The sequence below is a fragment of the Cannabis sativa genome, chromosome 2 (genome assembly GCF_029168945.1).
Source record: "Cannabis sativa cultivar Pink pepper isolate KNU-18-1 chromosome 2, ASM2916894v1, whole genome shotgun sequence".
In the NCBI taxonomy this organism is placed as follows: Eukaryota; Viridiplantae; Streptophyta; class Magnoliopsida; order Rosales; family Cannabaceae; genus Cannabis; species Cannabis sativa.
The window spans coordinates 48,322,216-48,336,274 of record NC_083602.1 but is presented as its reverse complement, the minus strand read 5'-3'; the positions used below and the strand labels follow the sequence as shown (position 1 = coordinate 48,336,274).

At 31.4% G+C, this 14,059-nt stretch overlaps 1 protein-coding gene across 1 annotated transcript; it reads right to left on the bottom strand.

Moving 5' to 3' along the window:
• Positions 1–13,164: 13,164 nt before the first annotated feature.
• On the bottom strand, positions 13,165–13,728 carry LOC133034330 (uncharacterized). The gene has a single exon (XM_061109392.1). The coding sequence runs from the start codon at positions 13,726–13,728 to the stop codon at positions 13,165–13,167; it is 564 nt and encodes a 187-aa protein (XP_060965375.1).
• Positions 13,729–14,059: the final 331 nt, after the last annotated feature.

The following is a 14,059-nucleotide window of genomic DNA, read 5'->3' as shown; positions in this document are numbered from 1 at the left end:
TAAAGAAATTAGATAATTGAAAAAATAATTAAAGTTGTGACAAAAAAACTATGTTTATCACTAATAGGTGAAATTCATTAAATTAAGTTTTCATAAATTAAAAAGACCATCATTGAAATGAAAAAATTTAGAATTAAAAATAACATTCAACATTGAATTAATAATAACATTAATAAAAATACATAGGTGGTATATAATATCGCACAAAATAACATTGAATTAATAATAACATTAATAAAAGTACATAGGTGGTATACATAAAATAGCATAAGACATTATAAGATACCATAAGACATTTTAATATAGCATAAAATGAAATTCTTACCCTGAATTGATTTCTTTGGTTATAAACCAAAGATAGGATAGAACAATTTTGTTTGTATTATCACATAATGATAATTTATTTCACACACACATTTTTCCTTAGACCCGTTTGGAGAGGCTGAGTCAGTAAGGACTCTTAAATATGCTTCTCCAAATTAACCAGGACTTTTATGTCCACATGGATAGTTTGGGCTTGTTTTATACCTATAGTGTGATCTATTGCTCATTTGATTGTTTCTTTGTTAAAGAGTTTGGTACACCATCTCATTGCATGTTCTTGTAAGTTGGCATACTTGGTAATAGTTTGCTTACTTGTGAGAACTGTAGGGAGGTGCTGTCGAAATTTTGGAAAAAAAAGCAGCAATCTTAAGAGAATAGATTGCACTATATGTATATTACAAACCTGAATGGGATAGGTTCTTTACCCTTTTAGAAATGGAGTGACAAGGTTGAGTAGGACACATTTTCAACTTTAATTTAAATTGTTTGTTTTCATATTGTGTACCAATATGGTGAGCGACAGAAGCTGGATGACTTCAAACAGACGATCTGTAGAGTTTCGTAGGGGTTGTGGATGAGTTTGTTAGAGTTGCTCGAATCCAAATAAATTCTGTCGGAGTTACATGATGCCCTTGCATGAGATGTCTGAATGTGAACTTTGAATCTCCCGATAATATTAGGGTACCTCTATTTGTGCACGGCATCCAACGATCGTACACGACCTGGTATTTTTATGGGGAGTCGTTCACGCAACCGGCTGTAGAAATATTAGACAACGAAGAAGAAGAAGAAATGGCAGATGTAATGGCGGATATTTTAAGAGAAGATCCTAGTTTTGATGATCCAAGTTCTACCACTGCTTCTTTTAATGAGCCCCCTGTGAATGGTGGTGGTAAGTACGACGATTTGTTCAAGGATATGGAAACTGAATTGTACCCGGGTTGCAAAAAATCAGTGCTCAACACTTTGGTGAAGCTGATGCACTGCAAAGTTCTCAATAAGTGGAGTAACCATTCTTTTGATATGTCACTCGCCATATTGATTGAGTTATTTCCAGAGGGTACAAAATTACCCAAGTCCCATTACGAGTTGAAGATGAAACTGCGTAACCTTGGTTTGGGTTATGAAACCATTGATGTGTGCAAGTATAATTGTGCCTTATTTTGGAAAGAGAATGAAAAAAAGAACTATGTCCTATTTGTGGTGAGAGTCGTTGGAAAAAGAGAAAGGGAGACGGAAAAAAAGTTGCTAGAAACGTTTTGTGGTACTTTCCTTTAATTTCGAGACTAAAGAGGTTATACAGTTCAAGACACTCGGCTAAAGACATGCGGTGGCACTACTCTAAGAGACCTAAAGAGGATGGCGTGCTTAGACACCCTGCAGATGCAGACGAGTGGAAGCAGTTTGACAGACGTCATCCCTCTTTTGCACTTAAGCCTAGAAATGTGAGATTGGGATTGGCCACCGTGTTGGGTTTTATGCCCTGAATAAAACTCCAATTTTAATGTAATCTTTATCTTTTAAATATCAATAAAGAAACAGAAGTATTTTCATCACTTTGTGTGTCATTTGGTTCATGTTATCATTTACTTGTTTATTTGATTTATAAATTTATCCAAACCAATGTCACATTTATATTCTTGTTTATTGTGTCATCAACAGAGTGGAAAGTAATCAAGATTATGTGATTCAATATATATTCCTAGATTTATCAGTACACAGGGTTTAACTGATATGTGAATCTACAACATAGTTTAGTTGTACCTTGGAGAAGTGTTATGTTCTTTCCAGGGCATTGGTTAAAGTAAAGCTTGGGTTGGATGCATGGAGTATGCATCGGAAGGGACAAATATTGAACTTTGAATCAAATATATTAAACTTACCATAATATCTATTCAATTCAATATCACCTAGTTGATCCTAGATCAAATGATCTAAATCCTGATATGGTTAGGTTTGACCTCAAGAGTATTATACATGTTCTTTGATTTTTAAGTTAAACTTACTTTTTGGTTAGGGTGATACGTACATTTTTGGAACATGGTAGTGCGATTGAGTGGAAGCGCTAAACATAGATATGGAATCTATAACTTTTATCTAGCAAATAGAAGTTGAATGATGATTTCCTTCGAGCTTGGCTAAACAGAGATAAATGGTTGAGTACTCATTTCAGTTCACTGAAATATCATTTATAGGTGGCTAAGTGTTTTAAGGATAAAATACATTGAAGGGTGTAACGGTAATTTAATCCCTATACAATGTAAATCATTTATAGAGGATCATTCATTATTGTGATTATAACAATGGATAATTGATAGCGTATCTATATCGTGGATCATATAGAGCATTCTATATAACTGAGAGTGCAATTCCAAGTTCTATGCGTGGATGCAACAAGGAATAATAAGTCAGTGAATTTACCTGGTAAGTTCTTGGTCTGCTTATTGGAAGCTCGGATATATAGGCCCATGGTCCCCATACTAGTTGAGACAATACTACTTGTAAGACTCAGTTAATTGATTTTGATTAATCAATTATAATTCTAAAATTAGACTATGTCTAGTTTATGAATTTTCACTAAGCAAGGCCTAAATTGTGAAGAAAGAGTTTCTAGGGTTTATTTGTTAATTAAGAGACATCGGTTAGTCTAATTAATAAATATATTAAATGACAATATTATTTAATAATTAATTTTTAGTTATTAATGTTGGGTTTTGTGCCCTAAATAAAACTCATTTCAATATAATCAGATTTACTTATTAATAAAGATCAGAAATAACATTTTATGTTGCATGGTTCACATGATTTATTTCATTATTATATGCATATAATGTATGAATTCTATTTAAGTCCAGAACATATGAATTTGTTAATGATTATAGTGTTGTCAGCACAGTGGAATATAATCTTAATTATATGTTCGAAAGTTTATTCCCTAATTTGTCAGTTCACTAGATTCAGACTGGCATAATATAATCAGCAATAGGTATTCTTACACATTGGTTAAGTGTTATGTCCTTTCTAGGGCATTGGCAAAGTTTACCAGTATAGGATGTATGGAGTATACATCGGAAGGGACCGATATTGAACTTTGATTAGATTGGTTAAAATTTACCGTAATATCTATTCAATTCAATATCACCTGTTGATCCTAGATCAAATGATCTTAATCCTGATATGGTTAGGTTTGATCTCAAGAGTATTATACATTTTCTTTGATTTGTTAGTTAATCCTACTTTAGAACAGTCAGGGTGATACGTACATTTGGGGAACATGATAGCATAATTGAGTGAGAGCGCTAACATAAATATGGAGTCTATAACTTCTATAGGAATTTAGAAGTGAAACGATGATATCCTTCGAGCTTGGCTAAACAGAGATAAATGCTTGAGATCTCATTTCACTTCGCTGAAATATCATTTATACGGAGCTAAGTGTTTTAAGGATAACATACATTGAAGGTGTAACGGTAATTTAGTGCCTATTCAATGTAGATCATCTATTAGAGGGTCATTGATCAAATTAGGATTATAACAATGGATAATTAATAGCGTATCTATATTGTGGAACATATAGAGCGTTCTATATGACTCAGAGTGCAATTCCAAATTCTAAGTGTGGATTCAATAAGGAATTAATAAGTTAGGGAATTTACTTGGTAAATTCGGTTTGACTTATTGGAAGCTTGGTTATATAGGCCCATGGTCCCCATACTAGTTGAGACCATACTGCTTGTAAGACTCAGTTAATTGATTTTAATTAATCAATTATAATTCTAAAGTTAGACTATGTCTACTTTATGAATTTTCACTAAGCAACGGCAAAATTGTGAAGAAAAGAGATTCTTGGTTTTATTTATTAATTAAGAGACTTTATATGTCTAATTAATAAATATATTAAATGACAATATTATTTAATAATTAATTTTTTTAGTTACTAAATAATTAGAATTGACATTTAAATGGTTAAATTAGAAAATTGGCATTTTTGAGAAAATGGGATGGAAAAATGATAAAATTGCAAAATTACAAAGTGAGGCCCACTATCCATATCATGGTTGGCCACTATGCAAGTATATTACCATTTATATTTTCATTATTTTAATGTCATACAATTCTAACCTAAACCTAGATGGCTTTCTATAAATAGAAAGTGATGGCTTCAGGAAACTATGAAAACATGCATCTTATTCCTTTCAGAAAAAATCCTGAGCTATCTTTCTAAACCTAGCCGCCACCTCTTCTTCTTTCTTTTTCTTTGACTGTTTCGAAATGCCTTAGTGATAGAGTAGTGCCCACACACAGCAAGTGGTACCTTAATCATAGTGTGGAAGATCGTGAAGAATCCAGATTCAGCAAAGAAGGACATTCGTGCTCAGATCTTGATAATACTCTGCGACAGAAAGGATACAAGGGTTAGAGATCTGTGTGGAAGGAGACATATTATTCCGCTGCACCCAATGTAAGGTTTCCTAAACTTTATATAATTTATTTCATTGTTTTAGAATTCATATTAGGATGTTAATGAAACATATATGGTAGTAAATCTAGATCCTGGTAAAATATTCCCAACAATTAAATAATTAGAATTGGCATTTAAGTGGTTAAATTGGAAAATTGGGTTTTTGAGAAAGTGAGATGTAGAAATGATAAAATGGCAAATTTACAAAAGTGGCGCCCATTATCCTATACATGGCCGACCACTTATGTAGCCTATTTATCATTTATTTTTCATTATTTTAATCCCAAATAAATCTAACCTAACCCTAGGTGGTTTGCTATAAATAGGTAGTGATGGCTTCACGAAAAAGATGATGCATCTCATTCCTTCAGAGAAAAACTCAAAGCTTTCTTCCTATACCTAGCCGCAACCTTCTCTCTTTCTTCTTCTCTTCTGAAAACCGAACCCTATAGTGAGTGAGTGAGTGCCCACACACATCAAGTGGTACATCAATCATAGTGTGGAAGATTGTGAAGAATCCAGATTCAAGAGAAGGACATTCGAGCTCAGATCTTGGTAATACTCTGTGCCAGAAAGGATACAAGGGTTAGAGATCTGAGTGGAAGGAGACATTATATTTTACCAGGATCTAGATTTACTACCATGTATGTTTCATTAATATCCTAATATGAATTCTAAAATAATGAAATAAATTATATAAAGTTTAGGAAACCTTACATTGGGTGCACCGGAATAATATGTCTCCTTCCACACAGATCTCTAACCCTTGTATCCTTTCTGTCGCAGAGTATTATCAAGATCTGAGCCCGAATGTCCTTCTTTGTTGAATCTGGATTCTTCACGATCTTCCACACTATGATTAAGGTACCACTTGCTGTGTGTGGGCACCACTCTATCACTAAGGCATTTCGAAACAATCAAAGAAAAAGGAAGAAGAAGAGGTGGCGGCTAGGTTTAGAAAGATAGCTCAGGATTTTTTCTGAAAGGAATAAGATGCATGTTTTTATAGTTTCCTGAAGCCATCACTTTCTATTTATAGAAAGCCATCTAAGTTTAACCGAATTTGATGCTAGACTTAAGGAGTTATGATAAATGAGAGATTGCCTCTTTATAGCTGCCACGTTACTATTATTTAAAGCTTCAAATTTTGAATTGTAACTTTGTTTTGTTTCATAAGCCTACATCCCATGCATTACTCATAACTAAACCACATGTGAAGACTAATTCAACACTCCAAACCATGCACACACGTGTAACTATCCTTAACTTCCTTTTATTTATTCTTTTGAAGCTACTACATACTAACTAATGACCATAATAAAAAAAATCATTTCTAATCCCAACCTAAAGGATTCTAGTCTAACAATATTACATATTTTGAATTATTCTCCCACTAGCTTCTCATGCACTTGTTTCACTAATCAACTTTTAATTAATACCTCTTATATTTTATTGATCACTACTCCTCACAAAGTGTCACACATATTAATAATCTCTATTAGTTCCATTTATTCTAATCAAATAAAATTTATCATTTATATATATAGTCTTGGCCAAATCTACATGACCCAAGACTTAGGTCATTATGCCACTTACTAATATATATTTTAAACACTCAAAATACTATAATCTAATTTTACCAACATATAACTATATTTATTTTCAAAATAAGATAATAATAATAATTATTATAATGATGATAATCTTATTATTTTGGAGACTAACACAAATCTTACATAAAAGTAATCCTCTATTCAAGAAACTAACTTATTCTATGCAATCACTATTTCGACATCGAGATTTTTAGACTAGCATAATAGAAATATAATAAACAAATATTTTAGTTATTACACTTCTTCTTTTGTCAGCTGTTTTTTTCTTTCGTCCTCTTCTCCTTTTTTGCCTTGTTCATTAACTTTGATTGTTCCTTCAGCTTTTTTGTTGTTTTCGGTCTAATCTTTTTCTTCTTTTTCGTTGCCTTTTTTGTTGTTTTCTTTCTCTTTTTTCTTGCCTTTTTTGTTGTTTGGTTCTCTTTTTCCTTGACTTTTTTGTTGTTTTCTTTCTCTTTTTCCTTGCCTTTTTTGTTTTTTTCTTTGTCTTTTTCCTCTTTTCTTTGCCTTTCTCCGCAGATACCTTGTTCAAAAATGTTTGCAAAAGTTGCCCAAATTTGTTGATTGTGCAATTCATGTGACTAAGTTGCTCCTTAATTTCAGTCACATCTTCTAATGCTTTGCTAAAGCCAATAAATTCTTCCTTAAGTTCAGCTATTATATTTTTCAATTCTGTGTTCTCTTGTTTTATATCCTGTCAAAATTTGCATCAAAAGAGTTATACAAAAAATAATTAATTATAATTTTAAATGGTTTATAAGAGTTTATGAGAAAAACTTAATAAACAATTATTTAAGTACCTTTAAAATGATAATATCTTCTCTTTTAGTTTTTTGCTGAAAGTTTTTTTAGCACACTCTTTAAACCTTGTATATTTCTTCTTGTACGAACTTGAAGAAGATTTGCTTTTTTTGGTTTTTATATTGAACTTTGGCTTATTCGTCATTTTCTACAGCATAAAAAATTTAAGTTAAAGTTAAGAAAATTTACTGAGTCTATTTCAGAAATAAAAGCTTCTTTGAATTTCCTCTAAGTTTACTTTGTTCAACCCCAGGAAGATTGATGAAGTAATTAGAAGAGCTAATGCAAGCAAATATGGATTAGCGGCTAGAGTTTTCACCAAGAACATAGATATTAGGTCTGTCAAGGAAATACATGTTTAAAATGACTATTACTACTATTATAGATCATTCAAATCATATAAATGTACTGTTGTTACTCTTATTACACACAAAAGCTTTTGAAAACTTGTACATACAAAACTCCACATTGTACCAAGTGGACTCCACATTGTACCAGCAAATATGGATATACATCAATACAAAGACTAGGTCTGTCACTAAAAAAACTATCACTAGTCATAAAATGAACTCACAGACAAAAATGTCATTTAAAGAGCTTAAACAAACTAATCAGAAGATTTTGTCAAAAGGTTAATGAGCAAATGAGCTCATCAGTTATTCATTGGAGATAAAAATGCCCACAATGAAACCCCTTAAAGACTGAATAGCTTCCACAATAATTAGTTCTACCATTAGAAAGGTTGGTTAGTACCTCTAGCCCTAGCAGAGCTATCAAATTTCTTAGATATGTAAAAAATTTAAAAAATACTTACTGTCGATGTGAAAGCTTTGGACGGTGGCACTAGCTTCGAAAGCAAAACGGAGAGAATGTTGGAAGAGAGTGATGGAGAGTGTAGGAGAGTATCTTTGCGGTGGTGGTGGTGGTATATCGGCTTTTGCCTTATCAGAGAGAGAGGGAGACAGAGCAATGGAATGAGAGAGAGAGAGAGAGGTTGATAGAGAAAGGAATGTAAGGTTAAAGGGTTTTAGGATTTTTTTTATTTCTATGCCAATATCTTAATATTCCATATTTATCCTCTAAATTTTGTTAAATTTTTAATGAAGGAAAATGTGTATTTTCATAAGTGCTTTCTTACTAATAAAACATAGATCACCATATAAAATATTTCCAAACTAAATACTTTCTGGTTTAAATATATATATATATATATATGAACTTAAACTCTAGTTGTTTCCATTTTCTTTTTGACTTGTTTTCATTTTTTATTTTCTGTGTTGTTAAATACTAGTTGTTTCCATTTTGATGCTAAATTGTTTCCATTTTTCAATATGTCTTGTTTTTGTTTTTAGTGTGAGTTGTTTCCATTTTTTCTGATTTTTTGTTACCATTTTAAATATATATATATGAAGTTAAACTCTAGTTGTTTCCATTTTTAGTTTGACTTGTTTCTATTTTTTATTTTATGTATTGTTAAATACTACTTGATTCTATTTTGATGTTAAATTGTTTTCATTTTTCAATATGTATTGTTTTTGTTTTTAGTGTGAGTTGTTTCTATTTTTTATGATTGTTGTTACCATTTTTCACATATATATATATATATGGAAGAGGTTTCAATGGTTACATTTTTATTGTAACCATCATGGTTACATTGTTTTAAATCATTGGATTACTATTAAATGGTTGTGATTAATTTGGAAATTAAACAAAAATAAATAATAAATAACTTGTAACCTGAAAGTAACCTAACCATTTATTTTCTTATAAAACTTTAATTAAGATTAATTATATTTTAAAATTAAATTAATTATAATACAAATTAATTATTTTTTTGCAATTTATTACTATATAAGGATCTTTTAGCAATTTATTTTTTTATACTTAAATTATTTAAAATTTTATAGCAAAACTTTTTATAATTTAAAATTATAGACATATAATTTCATAATTTAAATTTTATTATACTTGTAATCTTAATTTTAAATTATTACACTTAATTATTTAATTTTTTTATATATATATTTAAAAAGTTAAAAATGAAATAAGTTGAAGGATTTTTTAGAAAAAAAAAATAGTTGCAAGATTGATTAGCTTGAGGCCTCATACTTAGTTCTTATAATTGTAACAAAATAATTAAATATCATTTAAAAATAATTAATTATTTGAAAATTTATTATAAGAAGAGAATTTTAATTTGTGTCAAAAGAAGTTTAATTTTTGTAAAAAAAATAAATTTTATTGTAAAATATTATAATTAAATGGCAATTATTAAAATAATTCAAGTAAGGATTTAAATATAAATATTAATTGCTAAAAGAGGTCTTGTTAAATATTTAATTAATTATTTTAAGAAAATAGTTAATTATAATTAAATAATTCTAAAAAAGGAATGTCTATTTAATTAATTATTTTAAGAAAATAGTTAATTATAATTAATTAAATCTAAAAAAGGAAAGTCTACCTATTAGTAACCTACTATTACAGGTTAAAGAAAAATGTAACCATATGGTTACAATAAAAATATAACCATTAAATAGTCACCCATATATATATTTATATATATATATATATATATGAAGTTAAACTCTAGTTGGTTCCATTTTCTATTTTCTATGTTGTTAAATACTACTTGTTTCTATTTTTTTATATATATGTATTGTTTTTGTTTTTAGTGTGAGTTGTTTCTATTTTTTATGATTTTTGTTACCATTTTACATATATATATGAAGTTAAACTCTAGTTGTTTCGATTTTCTTTTTGACTTTTTCCATTTTCTATTTTCTATGTTGTTAAATAGTACTTGTTTCTATTTTGATGTTAAATTGTTTCTGTTTTTCAATATGTCTTGAATTTGTTTTTAGTGTGAGTTGTTTCCATTTTTTATGATTTTTTGTTACCATTTTACATACATATATATGAAGTTAAAGTCTAGTTGAATTTTTCTTTTTGACTTGTTTCCATTTTTTATTTTCTATGTTGTTAAATACTAAATGTTTCCATTTTGATGTTAAATTGTTTATATTTTTCAATATGTCTTATTTTGTTTTCATACAACAATTTATCTTGTTTCTATTTTTAGTGTATGATGTTCTTAATTGGAAAAATTGCTCCGCTTTAAACAATCAGATAGAAGGGTCAATTTGTCCAAGTTTTTATTTAACTTCACTCGTTCATCCATTGCCAAACTCTGATTCCACTTTGGTACAACCACATTGGTTCTACTAATTTTTCATTTCAGAAACTCTACACCTCCAAAGAATAAACATGAGTTTATTTAATAAAAATATCTACATCATTCCATTTAACAACTAACCCAAATACACAAAGCTAAACCAACTAAATAAATGAAATAAATAAACAAGTAAAATGTTGTGATATACCACCTGTGACAGTCAGTAGTCCCGTGATCCGTAAGGGGAAATACTAGGTAAACTGTACAATCATACACTGCCTGGAGAAGGTCAAGTGGGATGATTCTGAGACTGTGTAGGTATGGGACTACACAGTTGAAGAGAGCTCAAATGGATTGATTGGTACTACCTATATCAACAAGGTGCATCTTGTTTTTCGATAGCCCATCACGAAAGAACTCCACAGTTAAGCGTGCTTGACCTGGGGCAATTTCAGGATGGGTGACCTCCTGGGAAGTTTTCCCAGGAAGCGTGTGAGTGAGGACAAAGCATGCTGGAAACACTCGTGTTGGTCTGTAGGGTCAGTTCGTCAGTCCAGGAAGCAGCTAGAGTGGTGTACTCGTGTATAAGAGCCATGAGTCTGTGGGTGTAAGGGCCCAATGGAGGCTTGAAGCGGGGACGTTACAAAATGATATCAGAGCCTTGACCCAGCCGGAAGTGTGGTCGACGAGGACGTTGGACCCCGTAAGGGGGGGTGATTGTGACAGTCAGTAGTCCCGTGATCCGTAAGGGGAAATACCAGGTAATCTGTACAATCCCACACCGCCTGGGGAAGGTCAAGTGGGATGATTCTGAGACTGTGTAGGTATGGGACTACACAGTTGAAGAGAGCTTAAATGGATTGATTGGTACTACCTATATCAACAAGGTGCATCTTATTTTTCGGTAGCCCATCACAAAAGAACTCCACAGTTAAGCGTGCTTGACCTGGGGCGATTTCAGGATGGGTGACCTCCTGGGAAGTTTTCCCAGGAAGCGTGTGAGTGAGGACAAAGCACGCTGGAAACACTCGTGTTGGTCTGTAGGGTCAGTTCGTCAGTCCAGGAAGCAGCTAGAGTGGCGTACTCGTGTATAAGAGCCATGAGTCTGTGGGTGTAAGGGCCCAATGGAGGCTTGAAGCGGGGATGTTACACCACCACTTCCCTAACAATTATAGCCACGTAGGTATCATCTTGGTCAAATTGACAGCAACATTCTTAAATCAATGATATAAGATAACACGACATAATGGTTTTTTAGACAGCCTGAGCTTGTGAGCTTTACTATATGTGTGAAAATATTTGACACATTACACAAAAAATTGACTGCAAGTAAACCATTAAAGGATTTCTATAAGATTACAGCTTTAAGAACTCAAGATAGGACATCAATCAGCAGTTGGTTTCCTTCCTATGTATCTTAAAAGCCATGCTCCATTAGTGATTCTTTCCAAAAGCTTTAAACGGAGAGCAAACAACAGAACTTGGTTTCATTGTCCTCTTGCTCTTTCTACGTAACATTTTCATTGTAGGACACAAAGGCTCATTCTCATCTTCCACTGATGATAGTAGCTTGAAGTTTAAAATATTATAGTCCGTGATGTTATCTAATCCTTCATTTTCACCATTTACTTTTTCAGCAATTTCTTGACTGCAAGACTGTGGATTAGTATTTAACATTGGACCAACAACAACATCATCCATGTTTCTGAATCCCATATCTTCACCTTGATTATCAAGTGTTGCTTCTTTCCTCTCATGAGCTTCTTGTTTAGAAACCTGAAAATTGTATTTATAGTGAGAAATCAGAACCAATACCTAGTTTTTTTTTTAAAAAAAAAAACCATAACTAATTATGAAGCGTTATTTATTAGAAGTGACAAAATAAATTTCATGCCTGTTCACTCGTTTCTGGGATTGCCTCATCTTCAAATTCATCTTTTTGGGAACAAGACTTTCCCTCATTTATATTGTTTATCTCTTCTTCTACTCCTGTACAAGTTGCCTTCATTTTTGAGAAATCTTGTTTTAACAATGAGTCAAGAAGATTGCCAAAGTGATCCATTCCCATATTAACATCAAATGTCTATTTCTTTATCTCTGATATATCATTGATTCCTATCTTTACATTAGCTGTTTCATTTTTAATTTCATCAGTGTCTTTCTTAACTACACTCATTTCTCCTTTGACATCCTGCAAAAGTTATAGGAATTTAAACTAAATGAAAAAAATATATGAAAACATGAAGCAATCTAAATACATATGTAAGTAAATGGAATTTCAAGGTTACTGTAATGTAAACAACATATTCTGCACAAGTTTAACTACTGATTTTGAAATGTAAAATGCTGAAATTAAGTTGCAAAAAAAAAAAAAAAAAAAAACACACACACACATGTAGTAATAAATTAAAAGTACCTTCAGCAGTTCAAATATTTCTTCTTCAATGCTTCTTTCTTGGCTAGTATTTGTATGCTTTTCAGTCGGCATTGTAAGGGGGATATCAACACTTTTGTCTTTCTCTTTATTCAAAGTTGGAGTTTTAACACAATGACCACTTAATGAATTTTCTTCAGCTTCAGATCAAATCAAAGGTTCATAACCAACTTTTATATATTACAAAAATGTATATTAGCAAAAGGACAGTATACAATTAAACATTATGAAAATAATTAAAGACAACAAGAAACAAACCTGCAATTTTTGGAAAACTTCCTTCCAAACAGTTTTCTTTTGGAGATTTTTAAGTAACTTCCAATTCAAAAGTCTTGGAATTCTTCTTCCAACACGTGTCTCAAACGATTCCCCTAGCAATGGAATCACTTCGAAACCCCCAGACTTGAAAAGCTAGTGGAAACCCACATAGCTCATAGCCCTTCTTGTCGCATTCTTCAGCACTGATAAGACCTTTAATTGTTTCGTCGAATGAACGACGACCCCAAGGATACTTGTCAAAATCTTCTTTGTCATCTACTAGTTTCATAATGAATTCATCAACTGCAGTGCTTCCTCTCTTACTTTCTAAGATGTTTGTCACTGTAAACACCTTAGCCATCTTGATGGCATCATCACCGTCCTTAATTGTTCCAAACAACATAAATTCTTTCAAATTATCCCTTGAAACAAAATGCTTCCCAGGAAAGTATTTTTCCTTTATCATAATAGGCTGGTAGCTATCTCCAACATGCTTTGGAAGCTGAGAACAGTTTAAGCCTGTTATCAGAGCAAATTCATCCAGTCCAAACGTTGCTTTCTTATCTTCAAAATTCAATTCTAACTCTGTTTTATTATCGGTATGTCTTTGATGTAGCAAGAGAGAATGGATGATCATGATAGCTGGTTGAAGAGATTCATCCATATCAAGAAGAAACCCAAAACAACAACCTTTAGATCTGTCTATCAGCTGCTTACTTAGAATTTTTTTAATGATTTCTAAACCACACCAATAGGTTTGCACATGTATTGTTGATTTTGCAAAAATCAACTTTTTTGCATCTAAATCCTACACACAAAATAAGGGACATGTTACTGTCTAGTTATTTGAAATACATATTTGGCATAGAATGTGACTTATTTTTTTGGAATGTAAACATGTATTTATAATATTCGAAATAATTATTATTTAAAATATATTAAAGAATAGAAATGCAAGATCAATATACCGAAAATTCATTCTCATTTCTTCTTTT

Bases quoted from the DNA above. Each gene is read 5' to 3' on its own strand.
- LOC133034330 (XM_061109392.1), bottom strand. From the start codon at position 13,728: ATGGATGAATCTCTTCAACCAGCTATCATGATCATCCATTCTCTCTTG.